At 37.3% G+C, this 21,798-nt stretch overlaps 2 protein-coding genes across 3 annotated transcripts; one reads left to right on the top strand and one right to left on the bottom strand.

The window, feature by feature from the left end:
* Window positions 1-436: 436 nt before the first annotated feature.
* LOC109063260 (cytosolic endo-beta-N-acetylglucosaminidase) lies at window positions 437-8,671 on the bottom strand. Its single transcript, XM_042719922.1, has 14 exons — window positions 8,423-8,671; window positions 7,807-7,883; window positions 7,512-7,713; window positions 7,279-7,427; window positions 5,024-5,178; window positions 4,788-4,936; window positions 4,519-4,690; window positions 3,879-3,982; window positions 3,616-3,727; window positions 2,990-3,174; window positions 2,774-2,916; window positions 2,568-2,667; window positions 1,829-1,940; window positions 437-976 (listed from the first exon to the last, which is right to left on the bottom strand). The coding sequence occupies exons 1-14, from the start codon at window positions 8,521-8,523 to the stop codon at window positions 566-568; spliced, it is 2,172 nt and encodes a 723-aa protein (XP_042575856.1). The 5' UTR covers window positions 8,524-8,671; the 3' UTR covers window positions 437-565.
* Window positions 8,672-15,231: 6,560 nt separating this feature from the next.
* LOC109050036 (monocarboxylate transporter 4-like) lies at window positions 15,232-20,491 on the top strand. Of its 2 annotated transcripts, XM_019067707.2 has the most exons (5): window positions 15,232-15,843; window positions 17,183-17,419; window positions 17,781-17,924; window positions 18,008-18,796; window positions 19,301-20,491. In XM_019067707.2, exons 2-5 carry the CDS (start codon window positions 17,197-17,199, stop codon window positions 19,630-19,632), a joined length of 1,488 nt encoding a protein of 495 aa, XP_018923252.1. In that variant the 5' UTR covers window positions 15,232-15,843; window positions 17,183-17,196; the 3' UTR covers window positions 19,633-20,491. The 2 variants fall into 2 exon arrangements, with proteins under 2 accessions (XP_018923252.1, XP_042575855.1); XM_042719921.1 differs by lacking the exon at window positions 15,232-15,843 and having other exon boundaries at window positions 16,898-17,419.
* The last annotated feature ends 1,307 nt before the right edge of the window (window positions 20,492-21,798 follow it).

The following is a 21,798-nucleotide window of genomic DNA, read 5'->3' as shown; positions in this document are numbered from 1 at the left end:
TTAAAGGAATACTCCACCCCAAAATGAAAATTTTGTCATTAATCACTTACCTCCATGTTGTTCATCTTCGGAACACAATTTAAGATATTTTGGATGAAAACCGGGAGGCCTGAATAACAGTGTCAAGGTCCAGAAAAGGACCATATCATCCGCGCCACAAGGATGCGCTGTTTCTACGTGTATTTAGCTTTGATTTGAAATCAAACACAGAAACAGAGGAGACCGGACACAGAGGAGACCGTTGACAAAGGAATTGTTGAATAAAGTTATTTTTGTTTTCTTCGCTTAAAAAAAGTGTTCCTGTCGCTTCATATAACCCAGATTGCACGTCTGATGGCAGATGGAGTACTCTGATCACGACTTTTATGGACCTTGACACAGTTATTTACTTGGCAGTCTATGGGACAGTCACAAGCCTCCAGGTTTTCATCCAAAATATCTTAAATTGTGTTCCGAAGACGAACAAAGCTTTTAAGGATTTGGAACAACATGGGGGTAAGTGATCAATGACAAAATTTTCATTTTGGGGTGGAGTATCCCTTTAAGGCATTAGATCAAAAAGGTTTCACACTGATGGGTTCTCTGAGGAACTGGCGCTGTAGCTGAGTGTGCGTCGGCCCCACTGGGCCTCAGGCACTCTGAATCCCTCTCTGCTCACAGGCTCCACCACCAGCTCTATGAGACCCGGAGCAGCAGGCACCTCCAGCTCCACCACACGGTACAGGGTAGAGTAAGATCTGCCAATCAGAGTCAGTGCACCAGGGGGAATGCGAGGGTCAGGACCACGGAGATGCCTCCAGTGAATCCGGAAGTGGCGGACCTGCTGGGTGGGGTATTGCCAGCGTAAGGTGGCATTCAAAAGTACCTTGAGCGTGTGTCCATCTCCCTGCGAAGTACCTGTGTGCCACACCACATCATTCACACAGATGCCTTCAACAGCCTGCAGGGGTGCTTGAAGACTCTCTGCATCCAACAACTGTGCGAAATAAAACAGAAGCAGACCATTTAGCTACTACCAACTTTATATGTGCACTACAGTCAATTAGGGGGTCAGATTAAAAATAATGAATACTTTTTTTTCAGCAAGGCTGCATTGCCTGAAGGTGACAGTAAAAACAAATTGTAATAATATTTCACATTATTACTCTTTTTCTGTATTTTTGATCAAATAAATACAGCCTAGGTGAGCATAAGGGACTTCTTTCACAGACATCAAAAACATCTTACAGACCCCAACCTTTTATAATGGTAGTGTACTATGTTTAGTCATGATGTCAATTTGTAGGGCAACCTGAAAGGCAATTATGCAACTTACTGTATATTTTTAAAGACATTTCTAAATTCACATTTGATATACAGTGCCTATAAGTGCCTATACAGTGTCATTATGGTGTATGGAGTGTAGATTGATGTGGGGAAAAAAAGTTATTCAAAGCAGTTTAACATAAGGCTGCGACATAACAAAATGTGAAATAAAATGAAGGGGTATGAATACTTTTTATAGGCACTGTATTAATGTTTGTTAATTATGCTGTCAAACAAAAAAGAAAAGTTAATGTATTGGTCAGTTTTTACTTAAGTTATGTGATATCAGTTGATACTTTAATAATTATTAATTAAATATTATTATATATATTATTCTTAAATTGTCCTGCTCATTCCCATATGTTTTCATTTTAATTACCTGTCATATATATTGCTGTTATATAATGCTTGCTTACTGTAAAGTCCATTTTTTAAAGTACTAATTTAATAGCACTGAAAGTAGTCAAAAAAAAAATTCATACATTCATACAAAAGTCATTTGTAATTTGTGCGTGTGTCTCACCATAATCTCTCCAATCCTGCAGTTAAAGGAAACATTTTCATCGCCTTCATCTCGGGAAACACGAATACAAACGTCTCGCAATGAGCAGCCAACCATTTTCAACAGGAAACATCTATGCATAGAACCACATTGAGTTTGATTAGAGAAGGTAATACTTATGTCTGGTATGCCCAAAAATATTTCAACTTAAAAGCAGGGGTCAGCAATCCATGGCATGCAGGCTTTTGAATAATCATTGGCATGTGAACAATAGCGAAGAGTCGAACATAAATTTCCAGGTAATTGGTCCTCATTGTCACACAGACTGTTTTAATAAGTTAACAGCTATAAATACTATTTATACTGTGAGATGCGCTAGTCAGGAGGGGCACACAGCTCCAACAAACAATCTGCGCCACAACTCTGCATACATGCTCAATGTAGATCTAGGCAGCATCGTAGCATTCAGGAATGAGAAATGGAGAAAAAAAAATAAAACAAAAAAAATTCCAAATTGCTTCAGAAATATTTAAGATTCTGTACTATTTGCATGACGTCATACTAATCAAATAAATTGGGTTTGTGCTAAAGTTAACATGGATTGGTTTCCATGTTTCAACCTTGAAATCTGCTAATTTTTCAGTTGAACTTATAGGGATCTTTAAAAATGCTTATATATCATACACATATAATTGGGGGGAGGGTATATCCTAGTACAGTGACTAACTAGGAAAATAAAATAACATTTTTAGACTCTCACCTGGTAGTCCAGCCATCCAAAGTCCAACGCCCACAATTCTGAGCAAACTGCTCAACCAGCTGGTTATCCTCTGCTAATGCTTCTGGAAAGACACTGCTAGCTAAACACACAGCAGATTAAGCAGATTAGATGCACATTTTTAAAAGTGACAGCTTCAGACTGAGACTCTAAGATATCTAAAGAACAAGGCCTGAAAGACCACTCACGTGCTATTTCCTCCGTCCCATCGAATGTGCACAGAGGACCATCTATCGTTTTGAGCTCCAAGGATATCTTCACCCCCACTGGTGGCTTGTAGACAAAAGAAACAAATGTCTTGGGGGCCAAGGGAATGTGGAGAGAAAATATCCTACAAATGGACAGAAAGAAGGTGTTTGATTGAAGGTTTTTTTGTACTCCAGTGAAAGCAAAACCTCTAGTACCTTGCACAGACTTCAGAACGTCCAGATGGAATCATGCCCTCCACCATCAGAGAGCTGCCTCCAATCCAAGCGTCCTCTGAGCAGCCACGGGTTCTCAGCCAGCCGCCATTGTCCATGTTCTCAGAGAGGTACAGAGGCTGGATCTCCTGTGCATGCAGATTAAACCAGTTTCTCTTCATCTCCACCTACATCATACAAAAAAACAAAGAAATGACCAGCCATGCATCAATATTTGAAAATGTCTGATTAGTAAATTCATACTAGGTTTGTCTGATTAGTAAATTCATCTCACTCACTACTTCTAAAATTTATTGTCTTAAATGCTACAATATAAATTAAAATTTAAGAATTAAATAAAAAAAAAAAAACTAAAAACTATAATTTTAAATCTTAAATACTAAAAATAAATTTTAAAATTAAAATATGCAATTGTAGCACTCATGTTTTCATGAATATTCAACAAATCAAAATAAGCCATAACTTAGACTGCTTGCTTCTGAGGCCTAAAAATAATGTAAAAATACCTTTTATTGGGCTCTTATGTTTTGTAGCTACTTATGATGAACTGTTCAAACTGAACAAGATAAGTCACACAGGTATTAAAGTGCATCTTGAGTGCAGCGTACCTGTCCCCTCCAGTACATGCTCTTCCCAAAGCCCTGACAGAACGAGGAGATGAATGGAAGACTGGATGAGGGCCGGTGGATATAAACGAAATCAGACAGCAAATTCCAAAATCTGAAAATAATAAATAAAAATTACAACTATGACAATTACATTTGCTTGTGTGTGTGTGTGTGTGTGTGTGTGTGTAGCTTACAAACACTTTCCATCACAAAACAGTGAGCAAACTATGAGCAGTCCAAGTGGAGTGCTCTAAAGAGCTTACTTGTCCTGGTTTTGGCGGAAATCTGCCTTTTCGTGGCATTCATACACCCACCCAGGAGCAAATAAGGCTGTTGAAAATTCATACTTCCGAATCAGCTCCAGAGCCTAATAAGAAAACAAAAAGAGACTTGTACTCAGAGTCAAACACCAATGAGATATTGTAGATGTGAAATACTGTTTAACTGTTTTTATTCAGCAAGGATGCATTAAATGAATCAAAAGCGACAGTAAAGACACATTCATGATGCATGATGTTTTGAGCATTCTATTTATCAAAGAAACCTGAAAAAGTGTATCACAGCTTCCACAAAAATATTAAGCAGCACAGCTGTTTTTAACATTGATAATAATAAGAAATGTTTCTTGAGCAGCAAATCAGCATATTAGAGTGATTTCTGAAGGATCATGTGACTCAAGACTGGAGTAACAATGCTAAAAATACAGCTTTGCATCACATTAATAAATTAAATTTTAAAATATATTACAACAGAAAACTGTAATAATATTTTTTATTGTAGTTTTGATCAGATAAATCCTGCCTTGATGAATATAAGAGACTATTTAAACTCCTTACTAACACCAGAATTCTGAATGGTAGTGTTCATATATTGAAATTATTCTCGAACTAAAACGTCACTAACCTTATTGGTCTCAAATTTCCCTCCGACCACCTTCCCTCTCGCAAACACATCAACACCAACATAGATGTCAGCAAAGCGGCCCTGAGCCGCAGAATAGGACTTCATCCACTCCAGGCTCTGCTCGGTCCAGTTGTAGTTAGTGAATATTCCATCACAGGCATCAAAAAACATTCTGATAGGATGACAAAAGGAAGCTGATGGCATACGTTGCACAATATCTACCGCATACATCTCACAGACCTGATCTGTCCCTCAAGACCATCACTTGCCTGTTGTCATCATTGAGTTCGTTCTGCCAGCTGAGCGAGCCGTTTTTCAGCACGCTGTCATACCAGATCACCACACTGCCAGGAACGCGCTCATGCATCTGGTCTGTGAAGTAGCGCAGAAAAGGGCCAGTGTTCTTCACCGCAGTCTCCTGAGGAGTGAGTGAAATTTGGGGTAATGTACCACACATTATGTCCACATATGCCTCTATATAATCAGATATGCCTTGGTTACTCACACTCAGCACATTTTCTATGTTAACGAGCCAGCCGTCAAAGCCGTAGCAGTGGGAAATCTGAACCAACTTATCAGCAGCTGCGCGGTAACTCTCCTCATCTGCAAGGAAGGCCTCACATGTCTTCGCTCCGTCTGTCCACTCTGTGATGAACGTGCCTAGAGGGGAACAGGACTACTTTAATACATCGATTCTGGTTTCACTTGTGTATAGAGGTGCTGAGGTTAATTACTGGAATAGTAAACCAAAAATGAAATAATGATTTATTCACTCTCATGTCACTGCAGACATATAGTTTTTCCTGTGGAGCACAAAAGCAGAAATTTTGTAGTGTGCCCAAGCTGCTCTTTTCCATGCCATTACACTGAGAACACTAGCTGTCAACCTCCAACTATAAATGTATATTCAAATTGTCTATATGATGTGTGCGCTATATTATGACTCTTCAAAAGGCATATGACTGATTTTTGTATAAAGCAGGCTGAAATTTGAGTCACATATACATTATACATTATATATATATTATATATATATATATATATATATATATATATAGATATAATATATATAGTGTCATGTCATAAGTTGTAAGAAGAATGTTGTCTGTGGTATATTTTCACTGCAAAACAATAAGAAATGCTGCAAATATCACCGCAAATTTAGAGAAAAGCTGCAGCAAAATCAGTCATTTTAAGGGTTGGGAATCGTTAGACATTTTCCGGTTCTGGTTCCGGTTCCGCCTAACGGTTCCGGTTCCGGTTCCGGTTCCATTAAAATCATTAAACAACTATTAAAAAAATAGTGGTAAGGAAAATGCACAATACTCAAATACTCAATGCTCAATACGTTTTATTACTTACTGTCAACTTAATTTAAAGGTTGTCAATGTCAAAATTCAACATATATTACAGTATACAAATTTTCTGGTTCCGATTCCATTTAAATAAACTATTATTATGTTTTTTTTTACTATTTTACCTTCATTGAATGTAGTGTTGTTGTAAGTTATAAGTAATGTTGAGTAATGCAAGTCCATCAATCAGCATATGCTTCAAAGTTGATGTTTTTTACACTATCAATAACATTTTGCTTTTCAAGCAGGAATAAGCTGGTTGGCCAAATAGTCCCTTGAGGGCTAAGACACTTGTTCATTTCCCTAAATTAATGAAATATAAACTGTTATACTTATAACCATGTATACTCACACTCCATAAAGCCCCTATTTTACAAATACTAATGCAGTCAGAAGATGGTGTGACGCAATGAGTGGTTTCCACATTTTTAAACATTTAAATTGCATGAAAAGAAATATAAACAATCAAACCCTCAAACACACATAAAAATACCAGTACACTAAATAATCTAACAAAAACACCTAAACAACAAAACAACTCCACAAATCTAGTGGTCCAAGTTAAAGTCAGTATGTATATTAATGACAATATGGGACAAATATAATGTAATTTAGTGGCGGCAGTTGCTGCCGGTACATGTACAGTCAGACAAAACAATGTGCACAGTAATCAAAGGCGCGATTGCAGTACAGTCGTAGGAAACATGTATTTGGCAGTTAAAGACATGACGCAGCGCGCGTGTCTGTGGAGTGTGCGTCATTAGAAAAAATGTGCTCAGTAATTAAAGAGCCAGGGTGACGTTTCTGTTATTTGGTTTGTGACATCCTTTACGGGAAACGCCAAATCGTCAGAACACCAGCGCAAGGCTGCTCACAGCGCTTGGTCACGTGTTGCACCAGAACCGTTTTTGGAACCGAAACTTAGAAATTGCTCATGGTTCCGGTTCTTCTCAAAAAACAGAAGCGGTTCTGAATAAGAACCGGTTCTCGGTTCCCAACCCTAGTCATTTTAGGCAGCAAAAATCAGAAAAAAATCTGCTAAATCCTGGAGGGACTGATATAAATGAAATGTACTAAATTAACATTTCATCATTACAAATGTGTAACTACAAATATATTTAAAAACAATATATAAACATTTCAATAGAATTAAGAAATTACATGAATGATACTTACGTCCTACTTAAGCATATATTATAAATTTAAACTATAATAGTGTTTCATTTAATGGCAATTAATATGCATTTTAGTGTCAGAAAACATTGCAATCAGGTTGCACTTGGGTATATTATTTTATAATACAGAGTATTTCTGTACTCTTTTTAAAAGTATGCTAAAGCATACTTCTTTCTTACAAGGATGTTCTTTTCACAGGAAGTCCTTAAAATCCCACCAAGAGACTCACCTATAGAGAGTACTCCATGCTTATGTGCTGCGTTCGTCCAAACTGCAGGAGGAATGGTTACCATCTGATGACTGAAGTAGTTGAAGATGTCAATATACTCCCAGTGATAGAAGGCATATGGCATCTCCACCTCTGCACCTTGAATGAACCTCAGCAGAAAGGACAGGACCAAGAAAACAACTAATGAAACTGTCATAACGCGCTTGAAAATCAGTTAAACTCTTGAGTTGTACCTGTCCTCCAAGTAGCCACCCTTCATGTCATGGGACACCAGTGTCCGTCTGGGGCAGCTGTGCAGTGGAGGATACCTGCTAGCCAGAGGCACAGTGGCCACGTTAAAAGGACTTGCGTCATTGCGTTTCCACGACAACAATTCTTCAAGAGACTTCAGACTGCAGCTGATGGGCTCAGTTGTGTCAGGATCATAGTGGATCGCTGTTAGATCAGAAAAATAGACTTTTAAAAGAGCCAGTAATCGTTAAAAAAAAAAAAAAAAAAAGATTAAGATGCAGCATATACGATCAGTACTTGGCAGCATAGATGGCTCGTAAGTTATGACTTCATGAACACTTTGATCGCTCGGCTGACTGAGGCAAGACTCAGAGCTGAAAAAACAAGCACTACATTAAACATTTGTGACCCTGGACCACAAAACCAGTCATATGTATCACGGGTATATTTGTAGAAATAGCCAACAATACACTGAAAAATTATTGATTTTTCTTTTATGCCAAAAATCATTAGTAAATTAAGTAAAGATCATGTTCCATGAAGATATTTTGTACATTTCCTACCGTAAATATATCAAAAGTTAATTTTTGATTAGTAATATGCAGTGCTAAGGACTTCATTTGGACAACTTCAAAGGCGATTTTCTCAATATTTTGATTTTTCTGCACCCTCAGATTACATATTTTCAAATAATTGTATATCTGCTAAATATTGTCTATTGTCCTACCAAACCATACATCAAAGGAAAACGTATTTATTCATCTTTCAGATGATGTATAAATCTCAATTTCGAAAAATTTACCCTTATGACTGGTTTCGTGGTCCAGGGTCACATTTGAGTTGTAAGGGCAATGAAAGAGTTACACAGCATGCAGATAGGATGATGAAAATGTATCAGTCAAAGCAAAGTTACCTGTTCTCCTCAGTTTTACGAATCTTACTGCTTGTAGTTTCTTCCCTTTTTCGTTTGTGGGATGTCATGTTATCTTTCTCTTTTGTAGAAACACTTTCCATTTACAAATGTCAACGGATAGCAAGTTTCCAGATGCAACCGTAAATTCTAGCAGCGGTGAGCAACTTCCGAGTTTTAGAACTTTAGAAGCAGAAAGAACGACCAGTTTCCGCCTGTGCGCTGATTGGCTGAAAGTGTGGCAGTACGTCACAGAGTAGGCCTTTAAAAGGACTGTTAACAGAGGCGACAGGTTATTGCTTTCAGAGACATAAATACCTAGACGGGCAAAGTTTAGTATACATAAATGCTAGTACGGCAATTACAACCCATTGTTTCTTATTATGAAATCAGAAGTTAAGCAATACCTAAAATCTATTTACAATCTGATAAACAAGAAAGCTTTTAAGTGTATTAATGTATGTAAACATTTCCATATTTTTATGTAATTATTTTCTTCGTCTCCCATTGTAATTTTGTATTTATTTTTCTTTGTGTTCACCCCCTGGCTGCTGTAAAATGTTTAATTTGAGTGATTCAATAATAAAAAAAAAAAAAAAACATTGGCCACAAAAACACAATAAAATCTACACATATAACACCATATCACAGATTTTTGATATACACACACATAAAAAAAAACAACTTTTCCATTCCATATTAATTTAGTTAGGTTTGGAAAATGATTAATTTTCTTAAAAAATGTGAAAGCTCACACTTGTCTCACTTGTTGATTTCGTTGATTTTTTCGGTTTACAATTCTAATGTTAATGTAGTATAACTGTGATATACACCCACCTAAAGGATTATTAGGAACACCATACTAATACTGTGTTTGATCCCCTTTCGCCTTCAGAACTGCCTTAATTCTACGTGGCATTGATTCAACAAGGTGCTGAAAGAAATGTTGGCCCATATTGATAGGATAGCATCTTGCAGTTGATGGAGATTTGTGGGATGCACATCCAGGGCACGAAGCTCTATTGGGTTGAGATCTGGTGACTGTGGGGGCCATTTTAGTACAGTGAACTCATTGTCATGTTCAAGAAACCAATTTGAAATGATTCGAGCTTTGTGACATTATCCTGCTGGAAGTAGCCATCAGAGGATGGGTAATGGTGGTCTAAAGGTGGGTCAAAGGGTGACATTGTCAGAAACAATGCTCATGTAGGCCGGGCATTTAAACGATGCCCAATTGGCACTAAGGGGGCTAAAGTGTGCAAGAAAAATATCCCCACACACTTTACACCACCGCCTGCACAGTGGTAACAATGCATTGATGATCCATGTTCTCATTCGGTTTACCCGCCAAATTCTGACTCTACCATCTGTATTTCTCAACAGAAATCGGAGACTCATCGGACCAGGCAACATTTTTTCCAGTCTTCAACTGTCCAATTTTGGTGAGCTTGTGCAAAATGTAGCCTCTTTTTCTCCTATTTGTAGTGGAGATGAGTGGTACCCGGTGGGGTCTTCTGCTGTTGTAGCCCATCCGCCTCAAGGTTGTCCGTGTTGTGGCTTCACAAATGCTTATTTCAGTCAAAGTTGATCTTCAAATGCTTATTTCAGTCAAAGTTGATCTTCTATCAGCTTGAATCAGTCGGCCCATTCTCCTCTGACCTCTAGCATCAACAAAAGTGAAAGTGAAAGTTGTGACATTTGTCAAGTATGGTAACCCATACTCGAAATTGGTGCTCTGCATTTAACCCATCCAAGTGCACACACACAGCAGTGAGAAGTGAACACACCGTGAACACACACCTGGAGCAGTGGGCAGGTATATATCCAGCGCCCGGGGAGCAACTGGGGTTCAGTGCCTTGCTCAAGGGCACTTCAGCCATGGGTAATGAGGGTGGAAGAGAGCTCTGTTCATTCACTCCCCACCCACCTACAACTCCTGCCAGCACCGAGACTCAAACCTGTGACCTTCTGGTTACAAGTCAAAATCTCTAACCGTTAGGCCACAGCTGCCAAACGCCTACCAAGGCATTTTCGCCCACAGGACTGCCACATACTGGATGTTTTTCCCTTTTCACACCATTCTTTGTAAACCCTAGAAATGGTTGTGCGTGTAAATCCCAGTAACTGAGCAGATTGTGAAATACTCAGACCGGCCCGTCTGGCACCAACAACCATGCCACGCTCATAATTGCTTAAATCACCTTTCTTTCCCATTCTGACATTCAGTTGATTGTCTTGACCAGGACCACACCCCTAAATGCATTGAAGCAACTGCTATGTGACTGGTTGATTAGATAATTGCATTAATGAGAAATTAAACAGGTGTTCCTAATAATCCTTTAGGTGAGTGTATGCATGTAATGTAATTTGAATGTATATTCAATGAAATTAAGTTGTTTCATTGCTTTCTCTGTGTTCAACCCCAACATTTTTGCCTTTCTTGTGCTTCAGGTTAGAACACAGCTCATTCCTTTTGAAATAATGGGAAAAAATCGAAATAATACATCTTTAAACACTAATAATTCACCATCACTGAGAAAATTGAATACAACCAGCGAATACAAATCAAAAGGTGACACACTGGAAGTCTGCTTTTTAGTTTGATAGCACTCTATAGCCTACAGATAAACTCCACAACAAATTATAACAAATGCAACTAATAATCCTTTATGGATCCAGTAAAACTTACAGTGGTATGCACTGATACAGAGCACAGTAAAAATATAGTAAAAGTGATCTAATATTAAAAAGTATATGTAGTACAACTTGTAGTAAAGTGAATAATATAAAAATAGAGTACAACAGTACAATAACATAAGTGATATAATAGATTTATAATAGCACAAATTATATGTATAATACCATAATAAATAAATAAATAATAGCAAGAAGAATATGTAATATCAAGGTTGGAATAATACATAAAAGACATTATTGAAGAATAAATTAATAGTAAATTATAAAATAAAATAAATAATTGTGAAATGTACAGTTTTATAATAGTATTTGTGTAATAATTAATAAACAAATTAAGACACAACTAATGACGCAACACACACACACACACACACACAAAAATGTGGACGTGAATTCCAAATTGTGTTTAATTAATGAGCTCCTTAAGTATAATATATACATGTACACACACACACACAAAATGAAACAAATAAAATGAAAATAAAAAATCCTCTGAATCAATCTAAGCTCAAGATACACATTTTATTTCAGTTTTCAGTTCTAGCTTTCCCTGAGAATAGAGTGGTTTAGTTGTGATGACCAATAAAGACCACTTGCTTCAAGATTTTCCTCGATTTTATTCAATTAATGAGTAAAATAATGTAAACAACTTGACGATGCTTGACATTTTGCTCTACAATCAAATTACACACACCCATGCAGACAACACAAATTTTGAAACGGTTGTTTATTTTTCCATGTATGTTACTACATAGGAATGTTTGGGGTGTGAGTGTGTGCAGTTTACGTTGTACAACAAAATGTCAAAGTATAGTTATGTTTATCACAGACCAGAATATGAGCTGCCACCTACCCCCCCCCCCCCTAACAATCTATTAATCAGAAATAATCATAATAACAACATCAAGGGCAGTAATAAACAGGCTATACATTATGCAGTTTTTGTGTAAATACACATACAGTTCATGATCAGCATTAAACAGCCTGTGTAAATCATTTTAAATGCACTCTATAGTATTTTGACTGACTGAAGAAACGGGTTATATTTAAATATTTGACAAAAACGACAGAAACATGTAATAAGGTAATTATATTAAATGATATTGTTATAAAAATTATCCTTACAAAGGTAAAAAATGCTCCTGGAACTCTATTCCGAGGAGAGAGAGATAGTGGTTATAATTTGATATATGACCAGTTCACATTCTGGGCATTCATTCAAGCTATTCGGTTTTAACTAATCAAGTGATGACTGGGCTGTGTAAGTATAGCCTTGTCTCTTGAAATGAATGAGAACATGCTTTAGCTTTCCATCCCTAATCCTGGCAGCTGAGCAATTGTCAAAGTGCCACTGTAAATATTGTGCTCATAACACATTTAGTTTATGATATAAACTACAATATAAGTTAAAACTTAATATATATATACATTAAACTTATATATATATAAATATAAGCAGTTCACAGCTTTCACAGTAAGCTAGCAATCCTTGCTAGCTGATGAAAATCTTTGAAATAACAACGTTACTGAATTAAAAGAGAGTTTCACCTCCATCCCTAATCCTGGCAGCCTGAGATGTTTATCAGTGCTTACCCCCATATTGTGCTCATAACCAAGATGTAGGTGACTTAAACTACAATTTTTAAAACTTCAGTAGAACACAAAACACAAATTATTATTTTTTGATGAATTATCCCTTTAAGCTGTAAACATAATGTTAAAAATTATCAAAAAAACATCCAACTGTTCAGTCTTACCTGTGAAAGATAATAGCCCGAGATCTGTTTTTATTATTGTGCGATGGTTTGTAGATGCCCAAGCTGCTGACGAGTCATGTATGTTTTCTTCTGTCCTGATGGTTAGAGAATGTGGGGGTTTAGAAGGTCGCAGGTTTGAGTCTCGATGCTGGCAGGAGTTGTAGGTGGGTGGGGAGTGAATTAACAGCGCTCTCTTCCACCCTCAATACCCATGACTGAAGTGCCCTTGAGCAAGGCACTGAACCCCCAGTTGCTCCCCGGTGCTGGATATATAGCTGCCCACTGCTCCGTGTGTGTTCATGGGTGTGTTCACTTCTCACTGCTGTGTGTGTGCACTTGGATGGGTTAAATCCAGAGCACCAATTCCGAGTATGGGTTACCATATTTGACAAATGTCATGACTTTCACTTTCACTGATGTGAAAGTTATGGAGAGTTGCCCGCACTAATATTGCGGCGACGTTGACGTGCGGTCGAGCGGCCAACGAGGTGTCTATTTATTATGTCTATGATTGCTTTACCCAGATGGAATATTATGCAATTAAACTGCCTGTTTTAAAATGTATATCAAAACATATTTCATGTTTATCTTAAGCACTCCTGAAAAGTTATATGGTCAGTTGCTGTGAAACATCAAGTCATCTTACATTGGGTGACCCTATTTTAGTTTTCCAAAAAGAGGACAGTGTGTGCGGGCGGGGTGGGGGGCTGGGGTGTGGCTGCTTGGTGGTTAAAGTAATGCACAAAGCGCCCAAAGTAGCACAATCTCAAATATCAAAACTCAAAATATGTAATTTCCATACCTGTAATACATATTTTACAGTCACTGTTGTACATATTTATCATAAACACATCTAAAAAGCTTCCTAACAGTGGCTGTCCTTCACAAAACTGTTTTATCATAGGTAAAATGCAAAATGTTTCAATACAAGCATTTCAGTCAAATGTAATTTATGCAACATTTCAAACCTTTAACCCACGGGGGGAAATCAAGCCATGACAACAGTTTAAAATTAGCCCAATTCCACTGAAAAAAAAAACACGGACTTGACAACTCTGCATCTAACACGAGCTGCAGGAGTCAGATTTGACTGATCACAGGTTGAGAGGAGAGATGGCTGACAGTTCATGCTGGATGATTTGCTGCTCAACAGATCCTGAGCTCAATGACAAATATCTTGAACTTGAACTTGAACTTGAACTTGAACTTACATGCACTGCTCTGGACAAGATACACAAAGCATGCTGCACCCTGTAATGCCACTAAATACATAAATATAAACAAAAAAATAAAAAAAATAAAAAAAAAATAACTGACATTATTAATTGACTATGATTTTGAATACTGGGGTAAGCCCAAGCCAATTACCCACATTATTAATTGACTATGATTTTGAATACTGGGGTAAGCCCTGGTGAACAGTAAGTATGTGGCTTCACTATGATTTTCTTTATGTGAGGCCTCCAGTTTCCAGCTAGAAAAGTATTAAAATAACCAAATCTGAATTAGAGAGGAGCTAAAATAGGCTATATCAGTTCATAAATAATTCACACTCTTTGTGCTTTTTGTATCATTCAGAATGTGTCTAAACACTTCTCATATGATCGTCCATTTGCTGCTGGCACAATGATTCTCTTCTGTTTTTTCTTCTTTCAGTAGTCATGAGGGCCTGCAGTCTGAAAGCAGAAGGGAAACTATAGGTGCTATATGGAAATCTGGAAGTTTCAATTTCATTAACAGTTACTGAGATGCAGACTTTAATGTAGCCTAGTAAAAATTCATTTTCACCCACAGCTTCATGAGCACAGATAACATTTGCGTGTATTGTTTTTCAATTATTTTGGTATACATAAATCAATGATAGTAAACCCAATATCACTACCAATCTAATGTTTTGGCAACACATTGAATGCATATACACTTATGTTAAATATACATCCATATATGTGACCCTGGACCACAAAACCAGTCTTAAGTTGCTGGGGTATATTTGTAGCAATAGCCAAAAATATATTGTATGGGTCAAAATTATTGATTTTTCTTTTATGCCAAAAATCATTAGGACTTTTAGTAAAGATCATGTTCCATGAAAATATTTTGTAAATTTCATACTGTAAATATATCAAAACTTCATTTTTGATTTGTAATATGCATTGCTAAGAACTTCATTTGGTAAACTTTAAAGGCAGTTTTCTCAATATTTTGATTTCTTTGCTCCCTCAAGATTCCAGATTTTCAAATAGTTGTATCTTCACCAAATATTGTTCTATATTAACAAACTATACATCAATGGAAAGATTATTTATTCAGCTTTTAGATGAAGTATAAATCTCAGTTTCAAAAAATGGACCCTTATGACTGGTGTTGTGGTCCAGGGTCACATATTTACTTGAAGCAACTTACATAAACATTCTGCAAGCATTCAAACAGAGAAACTAACAACATGTAGATTAGCTAATTTACAGGAACTCAACTTGAACTTGTCGAGTCATTCCCATCATTTCCTGTCATTCTTTTCCTTTTTCCCTTTGCATATTGTTATTCTTCTATAATAAGTCATTGAGTCTGTTTACAATGATTCAAGAAAAGCCATTATATTTTAAACATATTTATCCAGAAAAGATTTCAATTTAAATTCTGATGGAATAGGCCATAACCATTAGAGTTTCCGCTCACAAGACTATTTCCTGTTCTGCAACTTTATTATTTCACAACTTACTGAACCTCAGAACTGGCCTGGTTATTTTTACACAGTTGCACAGAAACAGAAAAAAAAGCTGACATCACATGCACGCTAAGGTGAACATGAAAACATGATGAGAGCCGCAGACTTCAGGACCTAGTCCACAGAGTCAGACAGTCGACTTACTCTTTTTTACTTATATGCATCTCTAATGTCATACTTACTTATAGAAGCATGTTCCGGTGAACAGAACTGAAATCTGAAGGTGGCAGAGCATCATATTTTTAGTAAGTACCATTTACAGTTAGTTTCATATCCCGGAAGCTTATTATCCCTGATGAAAAAAAACAGCATATGCTGGTTAGGTATGTTTTGATGCTGGGATGCTGGTTTATGCTGGTCATGTGCTGGCAAAGGACCAGCATAAACCAGCAAACAACAAAAACAAACAACAAATCCCAGCGTCAAAACATACCTAATCAGCATATGCTGTTTTTTTTTTTTCAGCAGGGATGGCAATTAGAGGATTTGGGTAAACATGTTGTAATGCCAAAATGATGTTAATTAGCTTCTCCAGAAGAAGATAAATATTTGCATAGATCTTAGGACCAGGTTTAAATGTCAGTTTGATGTAATGAAGTTGAGTTGATGTAGGCCTACTAGCTATGAATTTAAATTGCACATTATTGTTTAGTAATAATTAAAATTAGTTGCACAAAGAGCCGCTAATCACAAAAATGCTCTTAAATGTAATCACCGTGAATGATAAATGATACAGCGGCTATTTATGAACTTAATTCCCCACATACAAACGTAACAGGTGACTCGGAAATTTGGAAGAATTATGGAATGCTCAGACACTGTGAACAAACAGACTTAATACAGACAATTTAATACAGGTGAGCTTAGATAGTCGATTAGAGATGGACAGGGGGTATTTTACAAGATCAGAGTATGTACATGTTTGTGCATTTCCCCAAAATTGGCAATTTTCTTTACAAAATGTACTATGGTAAACATAGCTTCAATTACCAAATGTTACTATTAGCTGCTATTTAATAGTAAAGCTGTGAAAATGTGGCATTAGCTATAATGGTAAATTAAATAAATACATTTATAAATTCAGTAATTAAATAAAAAAACCATGAACTGTAAATATATATAAAAAATATACAAATATACTCTCAAAACAATATAATATAAAAAAGAAAAAAAAAAAATAAAACATACTAAATCAACATAATTTAAAAAAATAAGACAATCATAAAATGTGATAAAAGTCATAATAACATTGTAAATTCTCAGTCTGTTGTAGGTTGAGTCTCAGAAGACAATAAAGCCTGTTTTGTGACCATTAAAATTTTTTGCATAGTGACATTATATTCATTACAGTGAAGCACATCATTATGATTTTGGTGTGCAAATATAACCTGGGCATTTTATTAACCGCTTTGTGAGACCCATACAACTAAAACATTTTCTTATAACTGCCATGGTTGCCCTCCAACTTGATTGCCTTGTCATTTGACTAAATGTGATTCCTTATATGTCCTGAAGGCATCATAATAGACTTGCATACTAGAAGTTGTATTCCCCTGAGTACATTAGTGTCTCATCTCTCCATAGAGCAGTAGAGCATCATGGGTGGAGAGGCACTGGATGATGGCAATAGTGAAGTGAAGACCCCTGATGGTGGCTGGGGTTGGGCCGTGCTCTTTGGTTGCTTTGTCATCACAGGTTTCTCCTACGCTTTTCCCAAGGCTCTCAGTGTTTTCTTCGAGGAGCTGATAAGAGAGTTTAAGGTGGGCTACAGTGACACAGCCTGGATCTCCTCCATCCTGTTGGCTATGCTTTATGCCACTGGTATGTTCACCATGAGTGTTTACTGTTGTCCTTTTTGCATTATTGACACACTATTTTCCGATTTAATACTGTAAAGCTGCTTTGACACAATCTGTATTATCTGTACAAAGTAGTAGTTCACCCAAAAATGAACACTCTGTCATCGTTGTTCCAAATTTGTATTACTTTCTTGTTCATGGGAACAGGATGTCTGAGCTGTTTTTGTCCATGTAACAAATGTCGATGGGGTCTAAAACAGCACTGAAGTAAACAAAGACAGAATGTTCATTTTTGAGTAACAATCCCTTTAATGTCTTCTAATTAGTTTAAACTAGATTTGAATATTTCAGATAGAATGTATGCATATAATTACTCTTCGCAGGTCCTTTATGCAGCATTTTAGTGAATCGGTTTGGATGCCGTCCAGTGATGTTGGTGGGTGGCCTCTTCGCATCGTTGGGAATGGTCTTGGCATCATTTGCCACAAGCATCATCCACATTTACTTGTGTACAGGAGTCATTACAGGTACCTCAGCCATCATTTACTCTTTTACTGAAGGACTGATGTCTTTCCAGGGACATGTAAACATTTCTATCTTCTGATTCCAGGTCTTGGACTGGCCCTGAACTTCCAGCCGTCACTCATTATGTTAAATCAATATTTCAGTGAGAAGCGGCCGCTGGCTAATGGCCTGGCTGCTGCTGGGAGTCCAGTGGCTCTGTGCTGTCTGTCCCCTTTGGGGCAAGTCCTTCAGTATGAATATGGCTGGAGAGGGGGCTTCCTCATCTTGGGAGGGATGCTTCTGAACTGCTGTGCCTGTGGGGCTTTAATGAGGCCTTTGGTCAAGCCAAAGAAGTCAGAGACCCCTGGGATTAAAAACACACCAGATGATGGTAACAAGAAAGCAAAGCCCAAGCCCAAGCTGCTGGACTTCAGTGTTTTCAGAGACCCGGGCTTTGTCATTTATACAGTCGCTGCCTCCATTATGGTGCTGGGTTTGTTTGTGCCTCCAGTGTTTGTGGTGAGCTATGCCAAAGAGCTGGGAAACGAGGACACGAAATCTGCCCTCCTGCTTACCATTCTGGGTTTCACTGACATGTTCACGCGGCCCACGTGTGGCATCATCGCTGGACACCAGTGGGTTCGCCCTCGATGCGTCTACCTCTTCAGTATCGCTCTCATCTTAAATGGCACCACAGATCTGGTGGGCTCCCTTTCTAAAGACTACACCTCTCTGGTGGTGTTCTGCATCTTCTTTGGCATCTCTTATGGCATGGTGGGAGCCTTGCAGTTCGAGGTTCTCATGACTGTTGTGGGTACAGAGAAGTTATCAAGCGCCATTGGTTTAGTTTTCCTGCTTGAAGCCATTGCTGTGCTGGTTGGGCTTCCATCTGCTGGTGAGTGTTTACATTTTATTATAAACTAAAATGATTTATACTGTAGGTTAGCTTCCTCTTAAACTAATGTAGGATGAGAAATATAGAATCTTATATATGTTGTTTCATATGTGAACTTAGATTTTGAATGGTTTGACTTTCCAAGAACATTAAAAGGTTGTGGGGAACTAGTAGTAGGACAAACACAATAATGCATGACACACAATGCACATTTCTGCTACAAATGTCATATAAATTGACAAACATTGTTGTAACTGAATGAGTTAATCCAGTAATTACAAAATATTTTAACATTTTACTTTGTGCAATAAATCAGAACATTCAGGCAACTAGTCACCAACTAGTCAAATATATTATTTATGTTGATGCAATTATGTATGTAATACTTACAGTAGATATTATACAGCAGATATTATACACATCCCTCATAAACCTTGCTACACTTACTGTAATCTATTGAGAATCTTTGAACATTGTTGAAATCCTTGTTCTCACTTTGTTAAGGGCTCCTTTTGGACTCCACTGAGAAGTACACGTTTGTTTTCCTGCTGGCTGGGATTGAGGTTGTGGTGTCAGCTTTCGTGCTGGCCATATGCAACTTACTGTTCATAAAGAAGAAGCCTGAGGCTCCAGAGACTGCAACACAAAATGGAGAGACAGTGCAGGCAAAGAATCACTCCAGGACGCCACCTACAGAGGAGCCTCACAAGGCCGATGGAAACTCAGAAAAGAGATCCGAGAACATTATGAAAGATCCAAAAGAAGTGGAAACAGATCTTAAAGATAAAGATGAGCAGAATAAGAACATCACCTGTAGTCCAGAAACCGAACTCTGATGGACATTTCTGCTTAAGAAGAGGTTGAAAGACCCAAATAAGAGGAGATTAAGGAGAACCGCAGTGTTGATGTGTGTCACTGTGTAGTCTGACGTGATGTCCTAATGAATATTTAATTAATAACAGAGACCTACACTGCACTCATACTGTTCAAAATCTCATTTGCACTGCCTCACTGAGAGATTTAGACAGGCCACTCTTAATATGTCTAACTCAAAACCACAGACACTTCTTTGACTTAAGCCAACGTTACCAAGGTTAAAGGTGCTGTAAGTGATTTTTGTCATGGAATTGTATGCAGATAATGATCCTACTCACTGAAATCACTGCCCTGAGATATCACAGCGATCTCTGTGACAGTCCTAGTCAGTGTTGTGGGTAACGCATTACAAGTAACATGAGTTACGTAATCAGATTACTTTTTCAAGTAACTAGTAAAGTATTTTACGCATTACGTTTACAAGAAAATATCTGAGTTACTTTTTCGAATAAGTAACGCAAGTTACTTCGTTTTCCTGTTTATTCACTAACATCTCTCCTGTCCATGTTGAGAAAAATTAGGAGCAAGGTGCAGAGGCACTTCCTTCAGCCTGAGGCTTATTAATTTATCTTTTGGTGTGAAATGGCTTTTACAGTTACCAAAAATATCTCTTTTGGTTTTTTTGTTATCAAAAATAAATAACGATAGCCCAGCTCAGGTGATAAAAAGTTACACACAATTAGTTACTTTTTAATGGAGTAATGCAACATTGTAATGCATCACTTTTAATAAAAGTAACTTTTCCCAACACTGGTCCTTGCATCTATAAACAGTAAAAGGAAAATTGGCTCTAGACACTTTTTTTTTTTAAGCCAATCACAACTCATTTTAAGCACTTTGCACCCTTCAATCAAATTGCATGTTTACAACAGCCAATTATGTTACAGTGAACCTGCAAGAGCGGTTTTCATGAGTTTGATGGGGTGTTCGATTTTGACACCAGCAAACGCCTTAAAAGGAAAATAAATAGATAGCTTTTTAATCGCTGGAGGAAACATAGATCTTTAAAGATACAGATGCTGAATTTTTTTTCTTGCTTTAAATATATTGCTTGTTCACCTTGGTTATGCCAGAATGGAAGAGATGTAGAAAGGGAAGGCATGTCTCAAGTCTACAAAGTGCAGCTATCACAGGAACTGAAAGTGTGAGCACACTAATGTCTCTGATCATATTCATAGATTGTACATTAATACATCTGTTACAAGTGTAGCTATGAGAAATTTAGACTTTAATGACTTATTTTAGACTTTAGAAATGTGTTATCAAATTTGGAACGACATGAACTAATAAAATAATAAAGAAATTAACTAATAACAAAACCCATATGTTATCAAATTTGGAACGACATGAACTAATTGCAGAATTGAGAATTTTTGGATGAACTAGGCCCATGTCTTTAAGAAACATCTTTTATGTGGTGAAAGGAAAAGGGAAAAAAAAACAACTTACAAGTACTTATTAATTTATTTACACATTTTAAAATACACAAATACAGTGGCAATACAAATGAGGAAAGAAATCTTCCAGGGAAGGGAGATTTCCATAATTCCACCTGATACAGCACAGTGTGATGCAGAAGGACTGGCCAAACAGTCGTGTGTAGAATGAACCAGAAAATGAAATTGAGAAATCCATAATAGCTCTATCCCCGAACAAAGTGTACTTGTGCCTACATTTAAACAACACCAGTACTGGAGCGGCTGTTTCTGTGAGACCACCAGTGGAGAGAAAGAATTACTAACTTATCAAATCTAGAATGGAACAAATCCCTCACACCTCTCTAAGCACTAGCCTTTTCCCCATACTCACGATACACACACACACACAGACAGTGGCTATGAAAAAATGGTACTTTTGCCATCACTAGAAACATCCTATATACATGACAACAGAATTGAAGAGTTTCACCACTACCCCCGCCCCACCCCCACCCCATGACTACAGAAAAAGACTACGCTCTACTATGCTGAATGATACAGACAGGCAGCCCGCCTTCCACGTCCTGTGACTTATAGCACCAGTAAGTCAAGGAACCACACTTCTGAAACAAGGGAAAGGTAGTACTAAAACCACTGGTAATACTCAGTAAATAAAGTTAAAGAAAAACGAAACCTTGCATCTCAACT

This window comes from Cyprinus carpio, chromosome B3 (assembly GCF_018340385.1).
Source record: "Cyprinus carpio isolate SPL01 chromosome B3, ASM1834038v1, whole genome shotgun sequence".
Taxonomy (NCBI): Eukaryota; Metazoa; Chordata; class Actinopteri; order Cypriniformes; family Cyprinidae; genus Cyprinus; species Cyprinus carpio.
Note: the sequence above shows the minus strand (reverse complement) of the source record. Positions and strands in the feature narration are given on the sequence as shown.

Bases quoted from the DNA above. Each gene is read 5' to 3' on its own strand.
- LOC109063260 (XM_042719922.1), bottom strand. From the start codon at position 8,523: ATGGAAAGTGTTTCTACAAAAGAGAAAGATAACATGACATCCCACAAA. The intron at 7,884-8,422 runs GTAACTTTGCTT...TTGTTTTTTCAG, and splicing joins CGTAAAACTGAGGAGAACAG to CTCTGAGTCTTGCCTCAGTC. The intron at 5,179-7,278 runs GTGAGTCTCTTG...GTTCCCCTCTAG, and splicing joins GCATGGAGTACTCTCTATAG to GCACGTTCATCACAGAGTGG.
- LOC109050036 (XM_019067707.2), top strand. From the start codon at position 17,197: ATGGGTGGAGAGGCACTGGATGATGGCAATAGTGAAGTGAAGACCCCT. The intron at 17,420-17,780 runs GTATGTTCACCA...TACTCTTCGCAG, and splicing joins GGCTATGCTTTATGCCACTG to GTCCTTTATGCAGCATTTTA. The intron at 18,797-19,300 runs GTGAGTGTTTAC...CACTTTGTTAAG, and splicing joins GGTTGGGCTTCCATCTGCTG to GGCTCCTTTTGGACTCCACT.